The following is an 18,034-nucleotide window of genomic DNA, read 5'->3' on the forward strand; positions in this document are numbered from 1 at the left end:
TACATATTAATATTTTAATTGATTAGGATTACTTATATAGTCTGTTGTAATAAGACAAAAAATAGATTCTCAGTCTATTGGAGTCTACTAATTAAAAAATAACGACTGAAAAAAATTAATTTAAATTAATTGTATTGAAGCAGGAGTTGGTATGTTCTCCCTGTGTTGCATGGCTTTACTCTGTGCACTCCGGTTTCCTCCCACAGTCCAAAAAAAAAACAGAGGTTGATTGATAACTTTGGGAAATTGTCCTTAGGTATGAGAGTGTGTGTGTGAATGGTTGTCTGTCTTTGTGTGCCCTGTGACAGACCGGCATCCTGTCCAGGGTGTCCCCTGCCTCTCGCCCTCTGATACTGGGATAGGCTCCAGTCTCCCCGCGACCCCGGTAAGGGATTAAGCGGTAGAAAATGAATGTATTGAAGCCTCGACATGAAGAATTGTTAAAAAAAAAAAAAAAAAAAGTTTATATTTGAAGATCGTTTTAGCGGACGCTGTTAAGCTAGCTGCTACACCGACATTATACACAGACAGGAAGTACTCCGAATAAATATTGCAAGGATTTTCAGTATAGACAGAAGAGTGGAAATGCTCGCAATATTTACCCAAAATTCTTCCTGTCTGTGTAGGATGTTGTCTAGCAGTTAGCCTAACAGCTAGGTCGTTTGGGGAACTATAACTTCAAATATATGATATATCTACACCTTGTAAATTAAAAAGTGAAATTCCATAAAGTAAATGTTTTGGTATATTGTGGTCGAGTTAGTTTTATTCTAAGCGTATTGTATTCCGTTGGAAAGCTCAGTTACACAATCACATGAAGAATATTAACAACATCTATTAAACATTATCTAATAAAAAAAGGATACATTTGCAGACATGTTGATAGTCTGAATATATAGTTATAGTTATAGTATAAAATAAAGTTGAAATACACGAAAAACAGATTTGAGAGAAATATCTAGTGAAGTTAAACGTAGACTAGCATTAGGTCACATGCTTGCCTGACGTTTCATCACATCCACAGACGTGCTTTCGAAATGAAACCTGGTTGAACTTGACAAACATCTGTAATTGTGTACTCTGGGAAAATATGTAGTCCATAAGAATTAAGTTTGTACTTACTGCCATCTTGGAAACAACCTACATCAGCATAAAAAATATTGCTAAGGTTTGCTCAACACAGTCATAATTCATGTACCGGGATTAAAAGGCTCAATCACCTGCACAAAGAAGAAAGGGAAGTCGATTTTTAAGGATCTTAGGTCCGCGCCGCTGTCAGCTTGTGTCAGGCAATCAGCCACACTAAATAGCCCGCACAGCAGACGGTAAATATTATTGGCATTGTGACACTCTCTCGCTGCGACCAAGTGTGCAAAATTGATAACAAGGAGCACGACGTGTCCGCCGCATGTCATCGCGACAATAGAAAAACCTTGTCCCGGTGGGCAATTATCCAAATAACAGGATTGGGCAGCCAAGGAGAGATGATTCGAGTTCTTTGCGGAGCACCTGGAGAGGTTTGTTTTGGCAGGAAGTGCGGTGGAAGTCACAGAGGTCACCTGGTAAATGTTGTCCTTGATGATATACCCAACAATAAACCTACTTCACAAAAACACTCTTCATGCAATGTTTGGACAAATTGCTGATATATTAGGGAGCTCCTTAAAAACTAGGAGTCATGTGAGAGATCATCAACTCTTTAGTTTTCAAACAGAGTTTGGGAATTATTTTGAATACAGAACAAAAGCAAGCTTTTATAATAAAAACTTCCCTCTTCAGAAATGTTAGCATACCAAGCATGTTTCCATTATATTATTCTTTTGTCTGTCAGTTCAATAACCAGTTTTCTGGAGATTAAAGTTTTGTTTTTTTAACGAAGAGTCTCTTCTTTTTAAGTTTAATTATTGTATTTTCTAAAAAGTTTTTGAATTTATAGAAACCTATTTGGATCTCTCCAGATTTATTTAGGAAATATTTCCTTTTTATTTTCGTGTCATCTTGAGAAAGAAAGTCCATTTGACTAGTGATGTGCTGATAAAGCATCATGAAACAGTATCATGTCGTTTAGAGGTCAGTAGGTGGCGCCATCAGTTAAAAAATGATCAAAACAGAGGAAAATTGGGCACAGACCGCCATCTAATGGCCTCGAAAATAGATACAGTGCTTCAAGAAGCCTCATCAGACCATCACGACATGTGCCCACTTATATATTTGATACGAAATCAGGTATTGTATATTTATCTCCAAATTCTATAGGAATATATTTGGTTAAGAATCTTCAAGAGCTACATGAAGCAGTTAGGAGGAGACACAAACTGCAAAACAATGTGTCTAATAACACAAGGTTAGTGCAGTTATGTTTCGATTGTAATGCTTCTCCACCATCAATTCTAAATAAAAGAAAACAACAAGTACGTAAGTTATAGTTATACTTAAAAGGTCAGGACACCACCTAGACAAACACAGGAGTCCCAGAAAATCAAGGAAAAGCCTGCACAAATATGTATAATGTATTGAGATGTTTCTTCAGTCAGTAGACTCCATCAAACACAGAGAGAGAGGAAGATCATTCCAAAGCTTAGGAGCAACAGTCTGGAAGGATTTCTCTCCTCTGGTTCGGAAGCGTGTTCACAGAACCATCAGTAGATTCTGATCCACAGACCTCAGAGCCCGAGCTGGGGTGTAAGGCTGGATCAGATCACTGATGTTAGGAGGAGCCTGACCATGAATAGCTCTGAAAGTAAGAACCAGAATTTAAAAAATTGATCCTGAAAGAAACTGGCAGTTTTAAGGATCATGGAAATGTGAGTTCTTCTACTAGAACAGGTCAGAATTCTCGCTGGAGAGTTTTGTATTAACTGTAGGCGAGACTTATTTAGACAAAAGAATAAACAATTACAATAGTCGAAACAAGAAGACACAGACACATGGATTATAAACTCCAGATCGTGATGTGACAACATTTTCCCAAGTTTAGAGATTTGAAGACTTTATCTAAACTCTCAAAAGACAACATCTCCACGTGTTAAGTTGTTTTTTGAATTTGTCATCCATGTTGTGTTGATAGACACCGACATCAAACCATGAAGGAATTCAAAGCAGCGATTTTTGAAACACAACTTGATTGAAAGAACGTTCCTCGCTCAGCAAACTCTCTTAAACGCCTCGACGTGCAAACCCTGATAAGGAAAATCGTGTTGCTCCTCTTGCATGGAGTCATTACTCTTGAAGGAATAAGAGGGACACATTGATAGCAGAATAAAGTACACAATCATAAACATTTACACCAGCATTTCTCACCCGATGATTACATTTTTATGGTTCTCATCCTGATATGGTTTGTTTTTCGCAGCTATCTCTCGAGCCATGACGGGCCCGGGGACAGCATTTCTCATTTCTCGGGGGGTGCAGGGGGGGGGGAAAAGAAGTGGTGAAGGTGGGAGTCTTGCACGGCTTCGTTCAGTAAACACACAAGCCGAGCTTAAATGGCTGATCAATCAATTTCTCTGGGATTGATCTGCATCAGTTCTGCTTGCATGCGTCCACCCGGAGCCACTCTATTGTAAATCAATCATTTTGAAAACATCTCACAGAGGAGCCCGTCCTCACTAACAAGCCATCAATTTGGACTGGCCGTGCATCATCCTTATCTGGCCAACAAATCAGCAGCCAAACAAACATCTGCTCCGCCAGTTTCTTCACCCCTCCCTCCGCCCCGAGAGCGTCTCCCCGCCCGCCATTGTTCGCCCCGGCAGGAGGACGAGCGAAGGAGCTCCACCACCACCACTTACGATAACCCAGGGGTAATGGTGTTTGCACATGGGCGAGATGAACGAGGACAAACGCCAGGGCGGGTTCCTCTCCTGACCCACTGTTTGATGACGGGAGTGTGAAATTGCACACTTCAGTCTCGGGGTTGTCCACTGATTCCTGAGTGGTGGGTTCGCGCTGTTGTGTGGAGCGGGTCGCCCTCTCGTTTCATCATAACACCCTGAAATTGCTGCTCCTTATGATATTTGAGGAATTCTCCGGAGATTCCGAGTGCCCTTGACACCGTTCCCGATTCAGCTCCAGTGTCCAGGAGTGAAATGGTGAAGGTTAAAAACCGCTTTTCAATGACTTGCTTATCGTCGATCAGGACGACAGAGAAGAGGATTATTTTCTCAATTTATAGTTGTTCCCTCAAATATCTATCTATACCCCCCCCGTCCCCCCCTTCCCGCATGACAGTCAGATACCTGCCTTGATGTCCTTTGCTCATCCACTGTCAGCGCATCTGACGAGATATACGACGGAGGACGGAATGTGATCTGAATTTTATTCCCACCCATCAGCGCGGCGCCGTCTTGATTGACAGCCTGACAGGTGAAAGTGATGAAGCAGCTAATAGCATGTCAGTAAACGTAAATCAAGACTAATGTGGGGCTCAATGGATAAGCGGATTGGAGGAGTGACTTGACTGCGAGGTCAGCAACCTCGCAGGAGGGCGGGGGTGTGAAAATACAATACACATTCAACCGTGCGCCCCCCCCCCGGGTGATTGTCAAGGTCACCTGTGGGTCGACTCCGCTGTGAAAGAAACACTGTGTTTATTATGTACTGTCAAGATAGTTCGTTCAGGTTTTTAAACGTCTTTTATCCAGTGTTGGGCCTTTTTCTTTTTTTTACTCTGGAGGACGCAGACTGTGGGTCCGAAGTGAGATTTCCTGGATAACATATCGTGAACTTCAATAATCATTTATACCCAGTAAATTTAGGATTGTGTATTCAAGAGTTTTACAATTAATGGTGGATATTCACACACTACAGTACAGGCCAAATGTTTGGACACGCACTTTCATTCAATGTGTTTTCTTTGACTATTTAGATTATCACTGAAGGGATCAAAACTACCTTCACAGGTGTTTGTTGTTTAGGTTACTTAGTGGAATGTCTTGACTTTTTAAATGGAGTTGTGTTGTGCAGAAGTCAGGTTGAAACACAGCCTTATTTGACAACTGTTAGACTTGATATTATGACAAGAAACAATCAGCTGAATCAAGAGAAATGAAGCGACCATCATTACTTTTAGAAACAAAGCTCAGCCAGACCGGAAAATTTCCCAAACTTTGAATGAGCCTGTTAGGTGTGTCTAAACTTCTGGCCTGTACTGTACTGTATTATTTACCCTAAATAATTATTTGTTAAAGAAAAGTCAAATAAAAACCTATTTATGCAAGCTACCTAATTCCTAGCATTCCCTAAAGGTGTGGACTTACCATTCCACCATGATCTGGTGTCACATGACTCCTTAATTGACTATTGTCTTGAGCTACTGGTGTTCTGTCATCGTCTGGGGCTGCCTGAATCAAAACTTTATCTGTTGTCATCTGTCCATTTTTAGAATTTGGAGCTACCTGCATACTGTCATAGTTTGGATCTACATGTCTGCTGTGATTCTTCATCTGTTGTCCCTGAAGGAATTATTTAGGATTGTTTCTTGTTTTGGCCTCTCACTACTTTCTGTCAAAATCTTACTTAGTGCTGATTTAAAATAGCACTAATACTAGCATGTTATTTTTCTAGTTTTCCTCTTATCTTTATTAAATAATCAATTCTAATCTTGTTCTTCCTTGAAGTGGTCAACCCCGGCCCGTTTTCTGAAAACATGCAAAAAACGATGACAAGCATTTCCAGGTTTAGAACACAAATACATCCATTTTAATTTGAGAAAATACAAAAAGAAACCATGTACAATCTATGTACAAACGTTTTGTACAAGACAGTATATTTATCAGCAGATTATATTTGACAGAGTCAGGTAGATCAACTCAGCACCATCAAATAATCCATCACCCGTCGTATCTAAGAACGCATCCAAAACAAATTAGACTGCAGTGTCAAACTCCTGTTTGCCGCGATGACAATGTGCCAACAAATCAGTGATACGCAACAGCAATGTCCTGAATTATTCCTGGACTGATATGTATCCAAAGAAAATTCAAAAACTCTAACGTTTGTTTTTTAAAAAATAATAAAAATGTGATATTAAGACTTGAGACCCAAATCCCATCCCTGTGTGTCATTATATATTCTATATTCTTGTACTATTTCCCAGCATATAAGCTTTTATAGCCATCTTTTTTTTCAGCAAAAAATAGATTAACAAAAATAATGCAGCATACCGTGACAGTAACGATGCATCTTTGAATGGAGTGGACGATCTTTCAGTCCATGTACTTCTATTTTTTAGCATTTACTGGACGTAACACACAACACGGACGAATGTGTCAATAAGTAGGACTTTATGACCAAATTACAAAAATGCCACTTTTCGCTCTAGTGGGGCTTAAAATGGGTCCTCCTGCACTGCCTGGCACCGCACTAACATGGAGGCAACGATAGCTTGGATGTTCTCCATGTCAGTGCAAGACTCTCACAGTGGATTAAATCCTTCCCTGAACGACGGAAGGACGCGCGTTCGAAAAACTCTCCATGGCACTTCAAAGACAACGTTTCGAGGTATACGATGCATTCACAATACACCAAGTGAGAAGGATGAAGAGGAGCAGGTCGTTGTGATGAACGTTGGCTCTAAGTGAGCCGTACAGCACAGTATTCAAGTCAAAAAAATAATCGGAGCGTCACATTGCGAGTCGAAGCCAACGGTGTTTAAGTAGCTTAAATAAATGTGTAAACAAAGAACAAGTGGCAGAGATGTGAAGACAAGCTGACAAAATGGAATGTTAACCATCTACAAACACATCAAATAAAAGTCATTTGACTATTGAATTGGCGCTACCCTCCATCTTTGTGAAGACCGAATTCCATCACGCCCGATCAAACAGAACCTCTTTTGTCAATATAAACACTTGCCCGTTTTTTTTTTTTTACACAACAATCAGTTGTCTATAAAATTAGTCATTAGATCCTCAATGCTTAAGCTAGCTGTTTGCAACCGAATTACACACACAAAAAAAAATCACTTTTACATTTAAATCTTTTGAATGGAATTCTAATTACTACGACGATGTAATCACAGTTCAAAAGTTCACTTCAGGACAAATGTGCGTGAGGCCTCAGTATTATACAACCAATGGACGGACAGTGAAGCTCTGACCAGTTTTTGCCTTTGAAATGAAACAAGGTTAGATTCACGACAAACAAGTTCTGCACAATTTGTTTTTCCATAGTTTTTAAAGCCTCAAGAGAAAGAATCGTTGCGATAAATTCTACTTTATCGTCTTAAGCCCAATGTACAGTGTATGGCTTTGGGTTAGCAGAGAAAAACACTCATGTAGGAGAAAGTATGTCAAGTTATAACAACTGTTTTAACTAGAACTGGATCCTGAAGTTGATTCTTGGACTGACAAAAAAACGCTTCCCAAATTAAATGGGTTATCTGGGTAATTAGCGTTTGTTTTGGTTGTATTCTATAATACAATCTAGGAGTTTAACCCTTAAGGTCCCCAAAATGGTTAGAATGGTAGAACCAAATGTTGAATTATTAAAGAACTGGGCAAGGCTTCAAACTATTTGTCAGGCCCAATGGAAGCCAAATATAAGATTCCAAGTCTCCAGTCTCCGTCATAAATTGTAAAATACACATTCCAAAATAATTTAACAACTTTTTTATGATCTTCCCAACTCCTTTTTCGATATTTAATAACATTAATACAAAGCTGAGATATATATTCAGCAGTTTCTCCCTTTTCTTTGTGCTATACAAAACACATTTTGGTAATTTTGTTTAATTGAAAATGGTTTTCATTTGGCATGTTTTCACCACATTATTAAATGGGTTATATAGTTCCAGGGAGTCCAGTTGGAAACTTAGAGAAGAAAATAATAACTAATAATAATTAGTTTGAGGTGCTTGGTTTTGTTGCTTATTATGTGTCTTATTTCATTCTGTAATGCCAACACAAAAATCCCATGTTTTGTTTACAACACTGGCAATAAAACTTTCTGATCCTAATGTATGTATAGTTTCCTTGACTCACAATAACTTCTAAAACCACACACGGTATCTTGGGCTTAAAACCTCACAAGCTAACTCTGATGTTAGCATCTCTCCAGGGACCTAATTTAGGTCAAACACTGTTCAAATATGATGATCTACGATTGTGCCTGTTTAACATTTACCCTCCTCGACACACCTTCGCTCGTAGCTTAGCAGTGGACGCAGCTCAGATTCTACGAGCACTCAAAGAGTCGAGCTGCCGGGCTGAAGATTTAGTACAGCAAGCCAGTTTGGATGAGCTTCCTCGTGGTGCCGTTGACAAGCTAATGTGGGGGAAAAATACGACATATTCAGATCTTTTGATATGTCAACTACATTAGTAGTTTCACTTGGCTAAAGTCTGTAAAATGAATGGTTAAAATCCATATTCATGTGAAATGAGGACGTTTCTACCTCAAGCCCTCAGCAGGAGGTTCAACCAAACTCTCCGCAAGAGACCCTCGCCGCCTCCCCCAATCATGTTTGAGCATCGTGACGTCATCCAGGTTATTGTATCGAGACATCTGAATTGGCAGCGGAGAACATCCAAGCCTTTTTTTTCTGCCTCCGTGCCAATCCTGTGCCAGGCAGTTTTCTCTATCAGGAGGACCCATTGATGCCCACTAGTTTAGCAACATGTGGCATTTATTTTCTAAGGACACGACAGATGAAACATTCACTCTTCACTGTGATCCCAAATTTCTTCTGGATGACGTCAACGTGTGAACAGAGCTCAAACATGATTGGGTTCGATGCGGCTTTTTTGTGGTAAATCCCAGACTTTTTTCCTTTTTAGACAAGTTCCCGCATACCACAGTTATCAAACACATACCAGCTGATAGTGGACATTACAAGAGATACAATGTTCTTAAAATGTGAACACACTGATCGACAAGAGGTGTAACGGAACATATTTCACTCGGGTCTGTTTGTCTTTTCTCCAATATAGTCTTACACTGTAAAGTATATGTGATGATATGACACCATCAATAAAATTGAATTGAATATTCCTGATCCAAATACACTTGGTGTTAATGTTACACCATGCATCATCTTAGAAACACTTTCCAATTGATTATGTTTCCATTTGGTAATTGTGGTACATAAATAGACACACAAATGATATGGTGCCTTCAAAGTATTCTATGAAGTTTGACAATTATGTTTTGGTATCCAAATTCAAAAAACGGTATTGAGGGGGTCTACATCCGAATAATGCTCATAATGCACTCAAAACATTTAGCCTAGAAATACAGGAGGAACATTAGAGAGCTATAGGATTTTCATTCAAGACAATGTAGATGATATGATGGTATATGAGGTCAAAGAAATGGCTAAAAATTTAATTGTGTATTTACTTTTTTCAATAATAAATTGTTTAGTTGTTTGTTTTATTAATTGTGTCCCTTTTATCATTGTTTAGAAATGTGTCCTTTTTGTGTTCATTTGTTTTCCCAAGCAATAATTGAAGTAAATTCAATATACTGTTGAAAACGGGCCTTTTATCATATTTTTATTTATTCTTTAAGTGGATTTTTATTTATCTTTTAGCTTTGTTAAAAAAAAAATTGGCATAAGGACATATTTCTTCTCTATTTTCTTTCCTTGTTTTCCATTGGCTCGACGGCCCCTCATAACAGTCACAGTATACAATTTGGCCCCTGAACAAATGTAATTGCCCACCTCTGATCTACACGAAAGGGGCCAGGCTGAAATGAGCTGTCTCATGTTGATCTGCAGTGAGAACAGTGTTGAAAGGAAGGAGGAAGTTACCATGTGATGGCCAAAAAGGTGATTCATTAGATTATTTTAGACCCTGATATGGTGCTCAGGGTCAAGCCGCTCTATTGCACTGCTGATCAGCGTGTTTGAAATTGAAATAAATAGGTTTGCCCTTTCAGTTTTTTGCCCTCATAATTCCATTTGTACCCAATGTTTACCAACACAAGTCTAAAGGTGGAGGTCTTGTAGAACAAAACCAACCACTCTTCAGCTTTTACAAAAAACTTTTGGTCACCTGTAAGATGATCAGACCGAGGATGTTCTGGGTAGTGGTATGAACCGTTACACCTCCGTGATCGACTGTTCTTGACGTCGGTTACATGAGCATGTTGACATATCTCTCCTCATCGCTACACCACACGATGTTCTGCAGGACTGGAATGCACTCATGACGATATAGTAGCAAATGTGACAACAACCTCAGAAACGTTAGCGTGCCTTCCTTAGCGACATTCCTCCTCCATTTTTTAGTTTCGTCGTTAGCTCTTTCACACCATCCTTCTGAGCGAGGGCAGTATCCGATGGTACCGGTTGTTCTATCGAAAGTAACAGTTTTAGTGCAAATAGAACAGAAGTAGACAGGACACATGATCTTGGCGGATCTTTGGGAGATGATATGATCGCTCGAACCAACCAGCCACAGAGTCCGGTCGCACCGAGAGGTGGACTATTGCAAAGAATTCGAGGAAGTACTTTCTTTTTTTTTTTTTTCTTCAGCAAATCTTAAAATAATTCCAAAAAGTGCTAGAGGGGAGGGGCTGTACAATGCTTATTTTGATTGTCATTATGTACATCTCTATGGATACATTAATAAATAAAACAATTGTCCAAGAGCATGGAAGTAACATTAAAGGTATACACAAAGGAGGTCCCTTCCAGTCCAGGTTCCAGTCCAACCTTCTTTAGAAGAATGAGTGAAGGTGGTGATTCCTCATCACTCACGGTGTCTTTTAAAGAGTGTTTTTGGTGAGTCAGCATGGAAACGTCTGGTGTTCAGCATTCATCTTCGACTTCTCTGATCGGTGGAATCAGACTACTGGTGGATTTGTACTGGTTGACTTGGTTGGCCATGTGAGTGCTCATGGGCTTGATCTGAATGTTCCGTGGGTAGGCATTGTCTGGTTCATCTGTAAACCATTTCTTTTCTGAAGAGGACCGAGCGGGAAGGGGGAGGGAAGACAAAGAGTTAATAAAAAAACAAACATCACACGGTGAATTAAACTGCCTCAGTTTAAGTGATACATGTGCATTCCACAGCGTCAGACTGATGTGGTTCAAAATGATCTTTGATGGAGTAAACCCATCAAGTATCCATGTTGGATAAGACAGTCTTTTTGTGGCGAGACATTTAAATAAAAGGAACGGTGTCAAAATTAAATCAAATGATTTGGTTGTAAACTTTGATACAATTACTTCTTTAACTTTGCATGTACTTCATAATGAATACTGATCTTAAAAGTACTTTCTATTTAAACACAATTGATACTTTCATTTATCCACTATCATGGAAAATAAACACGAATAGGATCACAATTTCATATTATTAACAGTTACTAAATGTTTTATACAAGGGTTAATTCACCCCAATCTAAATTTCACTCAGTTGCCACTCACCCTCATGTCAACTAAGGTTTTGGATTATTTTTTAAGAGGAACCTGGTCCTTTTTAAAATGTAAATCCATTTTAAAACCTTTATAAAAAGGCGTATTCACTGTTACTATTGTTTTATTGTTTCGATTTTTTTATTATAACTTCCTGTTGCTTTTTAAATCTGTCCGTTTGGTGTTTTGAAAGGAGCTTTATATATAAAATAAATTATTGCTATTTATTATTTTATTGTAGCGACTGAAGCTCACTTGTCTTCGTCTTCATCTTCATCTTTCAAGGAGGATAAACATGTAGCTGGAGATTAGCATGAACATACAATTATGTCTATAACTCTAGAAAGGAACAGATTACTCTGAATAATCCCAACTCTTAGTCGACACGAGGGTGAGTAGAAAGTGAGTGAGTGAGTGAAATTTGGGTGAACTATTACTTTAAGTTCATTTTGAGTTCCTATCAGAAGTTTGTAAACTCTCTCACTCAGACATCAGCGGCGCCAATCAAAATGTCATTTTGAAAGTTGTAACTTTTTTTTTCTCAACCTGTGCAATGTGGAGCAAGCATGAGTGTGTGTTGAGATCTATCGGCGTGTGTGTCAGCGATCTTAAAGCCGCAGGTGCCGCGTGTTACAGCACTGGTATTTGATGTGTGGAATTGTGCCCCGGGGTGAAGCAAGATGCCTGCCATCTCTATCCAGTCTGCCGCTGATACGGTGATCCAGGTGTAGTCGCCTCAAACCAACGCATCAGTCGCAACCAGCAAAGGCACTGACACACACATCCCCGCCGATTTAGACCCCGGATTGGTCACGCCTCCCACTTTCCTGGTGTGACCGATGGCAGGGGGATGGACACACTTTTTGCAAAGTTGTCTGAGAGTCATTCAATTGGATGCACCGGGGGGGATTTCAATCTATGTGACCTAAATTCAACTTGAAAAAAGTCAGACCTGATGGGTTTCTGGTCTCATTATGAAACAATATAGATAAACACTCTGCTGAGGACAACATCCAGTGTGTCAGAGGGGGTCAAACACACAGAGCTCTCACACAAGGCATGATGGGTAAAAAAAAATATATATAAGAGAAACAAATAATGGGGGGTCATCACAGCCTCATGCAGAGTGAACATGGTCTTGATCATGGATGAGGAGAGGCAGCAACAGACACTTTGCTTTCTACATGAAAGCAAAACTTAAACTGAGGCAGTGTTAAACAAATAAATTGATTGAAACAAAAAAAATCCAAACAATGTTTTCATAACAACATCCTGGGAGGACGAGGTTATGAGAGGATCCCCAGGTAAGTCATGCAGAATCGTTAACTTGCATACCTTGGCCCATTCTATTCATCCTTGTTGCACTTCAGAGAGAGAGGTGAGTAATCTACCGTGAGTTTACACTCTACAAGCAAATACACATGCAACAAATACGCTTCATATTAAAAGCTTTTGCACACCAGAGACTCGCCTTAGCACAATTACCCTTAATGAAATATTACCCAGAAGTCCATTGAATTTACAGCAGAGGAAAATATGGTCAGTTTGATAGTAGCTTTAAGTTATTTGCTAACTGTTGCAGTGCATCAGGGAACATGATATATGCACTGAGGTGTTGCTTTTTTTTAACCTGCAGCTCATAGACATTTAAAAAAAAGTTGTGACGTTTCTGTCAGCCCGTTCCATATTGAGTCTAGTTCTGCTTGAGGTTTCTAACGAGTTAAAGTGACCAACAAGTATGAGTTCATCTGATCCAAGCAATAGGCTGGACAAGAACTCAGATAGGAATTCAGAATATGGACCAGGAGGACGATACACTACAGAGAAACTGTTTGGAAGTGATCTCTAGGTTGTCAAAGACGGACCAAGAACAATCATTTAAAAAAGAGTAAGATCTAATTGTGGTTTAGTACAGGCTAATAAACACTGGCCAAGTTAATAGAATGTGAACTTCATTAACTCGTCTTGTTTTTCAACTTTTCCATTATAAATTTCAATGCAAATATAAATTTGCATTTTGTCCTCCTAACAAATGACCAACTTAAAGATTGCAGGTAAATGGTTAAATTGCTAAAGAAACGGAAACCTAAACTTTTACAAATTTCCCTTATATCAGAAATAAAGTTGTTTTTAATTAGTATTCAGTTTGCAAATTAAATCTACAGTATGTAAAATAATGATTAGTTGTTTTTGAAGTCTAGATTAAAGTTTATTGAATCCTAAACATAATGACTTGTGTTGTCTCTGGGTCTAGGTGAACGACCTCCACCACTGCATATGTATTTATGGAAGCCAGGGAGGTCACCTGACACAACACAAGGGATACCACAAATACATTTTTACTTTCGGGACCACCGGGTCACCTTGACCCTGAGATAACACAAGGGTTAAACACACATATTTTAGGCCTTGGTTGGTGTGCAAAGACTGTCACACATCAAACATCTTTAGCTTAAGATGTGTTTTTCCGGGCTTCACATTTGCTTTGTACAATTTGTAACAAATCTGCATGCTTATTGACAACTTATTAAACTCTTATTTCCCCCAAATAGTTGAAAATGTTGATTTTGGGGAAAGAACATAAAAACATACGTGTAAATAAATGTTAACAATAATAAATATCGACATGCAGCAGCACAGGTGAGTGGCAAGATATCAAAGATGAAGGTGAGAGTTCGGACTATACGATGTCATTTATCAGTCTGGAACCGTTTGTTTAAACGACTAGAATTGTGGCACAATATCCCACAAACATCATCCACAACAAACAACGAGTATAAACTAATTTAAACACATAACGCCGATGTGACTCAAACAGAAGCTGCTTTTTGAGCCTTTGTTTTCTTATTAGTGATAAAGTGTTCCAGTCAAATATCTGGATGTCATGATGAGAATGTTAAGAGACGCGACAGGTATCATGAAGGAAAACACAAGTGAGGACAGTAAACACACACACAAACACACAATATAACGTGTCCAACATGCCACTAAAAAACATGGCTGCACCTACTTCTGTTTGTCGCGAGCCTCCCGAGTCTTACTGCTGCGGTTTTGTCTGTTGGACGCAGGGATGGAGTGGACGGAGGAGCTCTTTTTGCTGGAGGAATGAGACGAGTGGGACGAGTGGGACAAGCTTGTCCGCGACTGGCCTGCGTTGTGGTCGAACTGCATGAGGCAGAAGATCAAGTCTGTGGGCACCAGCTCGAACTCGTACGGAGGGTTGGTGATCACGTATCTGAGGCCAGAGAGAAGAATTCACTCAATGTCAAGATATTACAAAATAACAGTGTTAAACACAAGAAAATCTTTTTTTCCTGGTTTCCACAAAGAACTGTATGCAGACATATTCTCTCACTTCTAGTACGTCAACTTGGTGATTTCCAGAAGAAAAGTTTACTTGCTAAATTCTAAGCCAAATATGACCCTATAAAATGTATATCTCTTAAGAATAAAGTAAACCACAAGCAGAGGAAATTTAAAAAAAAAGTTTAAAACAAATAAAGATTAGAGAAACATGGAACTAAAAAAGTTTTCTACTCCAGGATCCATCAAAATGGTGTCAAAGGATCCAGATTTCCCTCCCTGGTCTCGGCTCTCTTCTATCACTTTATCCTCCCTCACTCTTTTTCTCCATCCCTCAATCTAACTCCCCCCTTCCCAGCCGATCACAGCAGGAGGCCCTCAACACTGAGTCTGGTTCTGCTCAAGGTTTCTGCCTTCTAAAGGGAGTTTTTCCTCCCTTTTTATTGGAAATTGATTGATAGTGATTTTTTTTTTAAAGAATTGACGCACCGTTTTGTACACGGGCTCGGTGAAATGAGATGAGCGTCTCTTAATCTGTAGATTCCAAAACACAGCATGTTGTAGGTCTTCAGTGCTTTGCAGAAGAGATCTCCATAACAGCCGCCGTCCTGAAGAGAAGAAGAAATAAAGCAGAATATAACAAACAAATGTGCTGTTGATGCTTTAGATCAGATGACAGGAAAGTGGTTCCAACATTAAAACTTAAAACTCCATTCTAACATTGACTTACTCCTAAGTCGGCGAACGGGCCGTCGTAGAGCGCCAGCTGGGCGACGCGACACCTGTCTCTGTTGGCCAGTGTCTGCGGCGTGCTGTAGCCTCCTCGGAGCGCATTCTCCTCGGCCAGAAGAGCCTCAAGCTCCGGGGTCGCTCCTCCCGTGACCAACGTCCGGATCAGAGTCAGGATGTTGTCGTTGAAATACGTCTGGGAAGCAGAAAATAGTTCAAGAACAGCCATTTTGTTTGTTAAAAATATATAGATAATAAAGAAAGCGTCTGGAACGGAATATTTGAAATATTAATAATAATTTAACAATAATAATAGAAAACAATAATTAATTAAACAGTTTCAATCAAAGTTTCTTGAGATATCTTTGTTGTGATGGCACTTTAAGCAAGTGATTAAGAAATGTCCATCGGTAGGAATGAGACCACAAGACAGACCAAGGACACGTTGGCGAGACTATTTATTTCAGCTACTGCCCCGGAACCAGACCCTGGATGAAGCCAGCGTTATGTATATTTAACACTAATGTGTTAGTTTCATGATCATACTGAATTGAGAGGAATATATTCTGACTTTAAATATCGGAATCTTAGATGTACAATGTGAGCAAATAAGTTGAACAGAATTTGCAACTCAAAATTGCAACAAACGACTCAGTGACGAGCTTTAAATACATTTTCATGATATTTCAGTCACCACTCGTAGACGCACACTTAACAGAAGGTTCTGTTCTTGGCTCAATCCTACTCACAATCTATACGCTTGGCAATGACAACGGAAAACAATTAAATGTTCACCGTTATGCTGATGACACCCAATTGTATTCATCAAGAAGCCAGATGAAAGTGATTAGATAAAACACGCATCAAATCCTGGATGACCCAAAACTTTCTTACACTAACAAAACTGAGGTTCTACTAGTTGGTCCACAACATCTTAGACGATCCCTAACTCATGATCAAGATCTTTATAATGGACTTGTTACAACTGCTAACACCACTGTAAAGAATCTTGGTGTTTGCTTTGATCAGGACTCATTTAACTTCCACATAAAACAAATTTCACGAACTGCCTACTTCCACCTTTGTAAAATTTAAAAAATCAGTATTTTCCTTCCCTTGGTTGCTGCTGAAAAACTCATCCATGCTTTTGTTACCTCCAGACTGGACTATTGTAACCCTCTTCTCTCAGAACTCTTCAGATCAAGCTTCCAAGACTAGCGTGATCACATTTCTCCTTTGCTGTCCTCTGTACATTGGCTTGAAGAATTAAGAATACAATTTTAGATCCTTCTTTTAACCTACACAGCTTAACATGGTCGAGCACCAACATACATCAGAGATCTAATCCAAACTTATCAACCTTCTAGGAAGTTACGATCGTTAAATTCAGATCTTTTCATTATACCACAAACGTTTAAATGTAGATTTGGAGCCAGGGCCTTCAGTTTTCAAGCTCCTCTGCTGTGGAACCAACTACCGGCTCAAACTTTTTGAAAAGAAGCCTATAGACCAGGGGTCTCCAAACCGGTCCTCAAAGGGCCGGGGTGGTGCAGGTTTTTCTTCCAACCGATCAAGCATGTATAGTTTAACCAATGAGGTTTCAGCTTAAACAAGCAACACCAGACTGTCAATCAACTGATTACACTCTATGACACCTGATTGGGTTAAGGGGGGTGCTCTTTATTGGTTGGAACAAAAACCTGCACCACCCTGGCCCTTTGAAGACCGGTTTGGAGACCCCTGCTATAGACGGATGGACTTTATGAACCCCTTTGGAGATCTCCTTCAGGAAATTAGATAGTTAGGATTCCAGGATATCCAGCTCTTATTCATGACGCTATATGTTTCAGTTTTTTATATATGTTTTAAACCCTTATCTTGTGTTAAAGAAATACCAGTTTTTGACTTTGACACATTTTACACAGTTTACCCTTGACTTATTAGACAACAAGACGAGGGAAACCTCTTAAATGAAACCCATTTAACAGATCCATCCGTCACGGCTACGTCACTGTCACTCTGATTCAACCTTGATTTATATTTCAACCAAATGATCTCTCACGAGCAACGTTGGAATTCAATTAAGATTTTTTTTTTTTCCCACTGATAAATGAGCTGAAGTGAAGGAAACAATTCTGGCGCATCCGAATGCTTCCAGCATGGGTTCCTCTTCTCAGACAAGTGTTTGACTGCGCTCTGCGGGTGTCAGCTTCTCTTGTCCTTCAAGCCGATCAGGAGCTGCTGGTGAAGACAGCTCGTGTCACTGGCAGCTCCTCTCCTCGCCTTCCTGACAGGCCGCCAGAGCTTCATGATGGATGAGCAGTGTCCATTAGCCGGCTTCACCTCTGACCGGCTCCAGACTACAGCTGACGCCCGCCCTCCCCCCCACACGGCCTCCTAACCCCTCACTCAGCGCTGGAATTAAACCATCAAGGCGGCAGAGAAGGGGGTAAAAAAAAAAAAGCCTTCAGTGAGAGGTAAAATTAGGTTTATCTTATCTCGGCCGCTTTGATGACATTGTCAAAAGGTGGAGCACTTTTTTGCGATCGCTTGCTATAGTCGAGTTGGTGACATCGTCGTTAACCTGACACACTCCCTTCATTAAAAGACCTAATAAGACCTTCCAAAGTTGAAGCC

General features: G+C 39.7%; 1 protein-coding gene across 18 annotated transcripts in view; it reads right to left on the minus strand.

Annotated features, from left to right (window-relative positions):
• Positions 1-5,669: 5,669 nt before the first annotated feature.
• The window catches only part of kcnma1a (potassium large conductance calcium-activated channel, subfamily M, alpha member 1a), a 174,516-nt gene continuing 162,151 nt past the window's right edge, over positions 5,670-18,034 (minus strand). For 14 of the 18 annotated variants that reach the window (XM_087803093.1, XM_087803088.1, XM_087803091.1 and 11 more), the window contains 5 exons: positions 15,399-15,593; positions 15,158-15,276; positions 14,376-14,600; positions 12,701-12,729; positions 5,670-10,908 (listed from right to left, as the gene is read on the minus strand). In XM_087803093.1, coding sequence (XP_087659219.1) covers positions 10,757-10,908; positions 12,701-12,729; positions 14,376-14,600; positions 15,158-15,276; positions 15,399-15,593 — 720 coding nt within the window. In that variant the 3' untranslated portion in view covers positions 5,670-10,756. The remainder of the gene's footprint in view (positions 10,909-12,700; positions 12,730-14,375; positions 14,601-15,157; positions 15,277-15,398; positions 15,594-18,034) is intronic. The other 4 variants (XM_087803101.1, XM_087803102.1, XM_087803100.1 and 1 more) reach the window with 1 other exon arrangement.

This window comes from Callionymus lyra, chromosome 11 (genome assembly GCF_982586985.1).
Source record: "Callionymus lyra chromosome 11, fCalLyr1.hap1.1, whole genome shotgun sequence".
Lineage (NCBI taxonomy): Eukaryota > Metazoa > Chordata > Actinopteri > Syngnathiformes > Callionymidae > Callionymus > Callionymus lyra.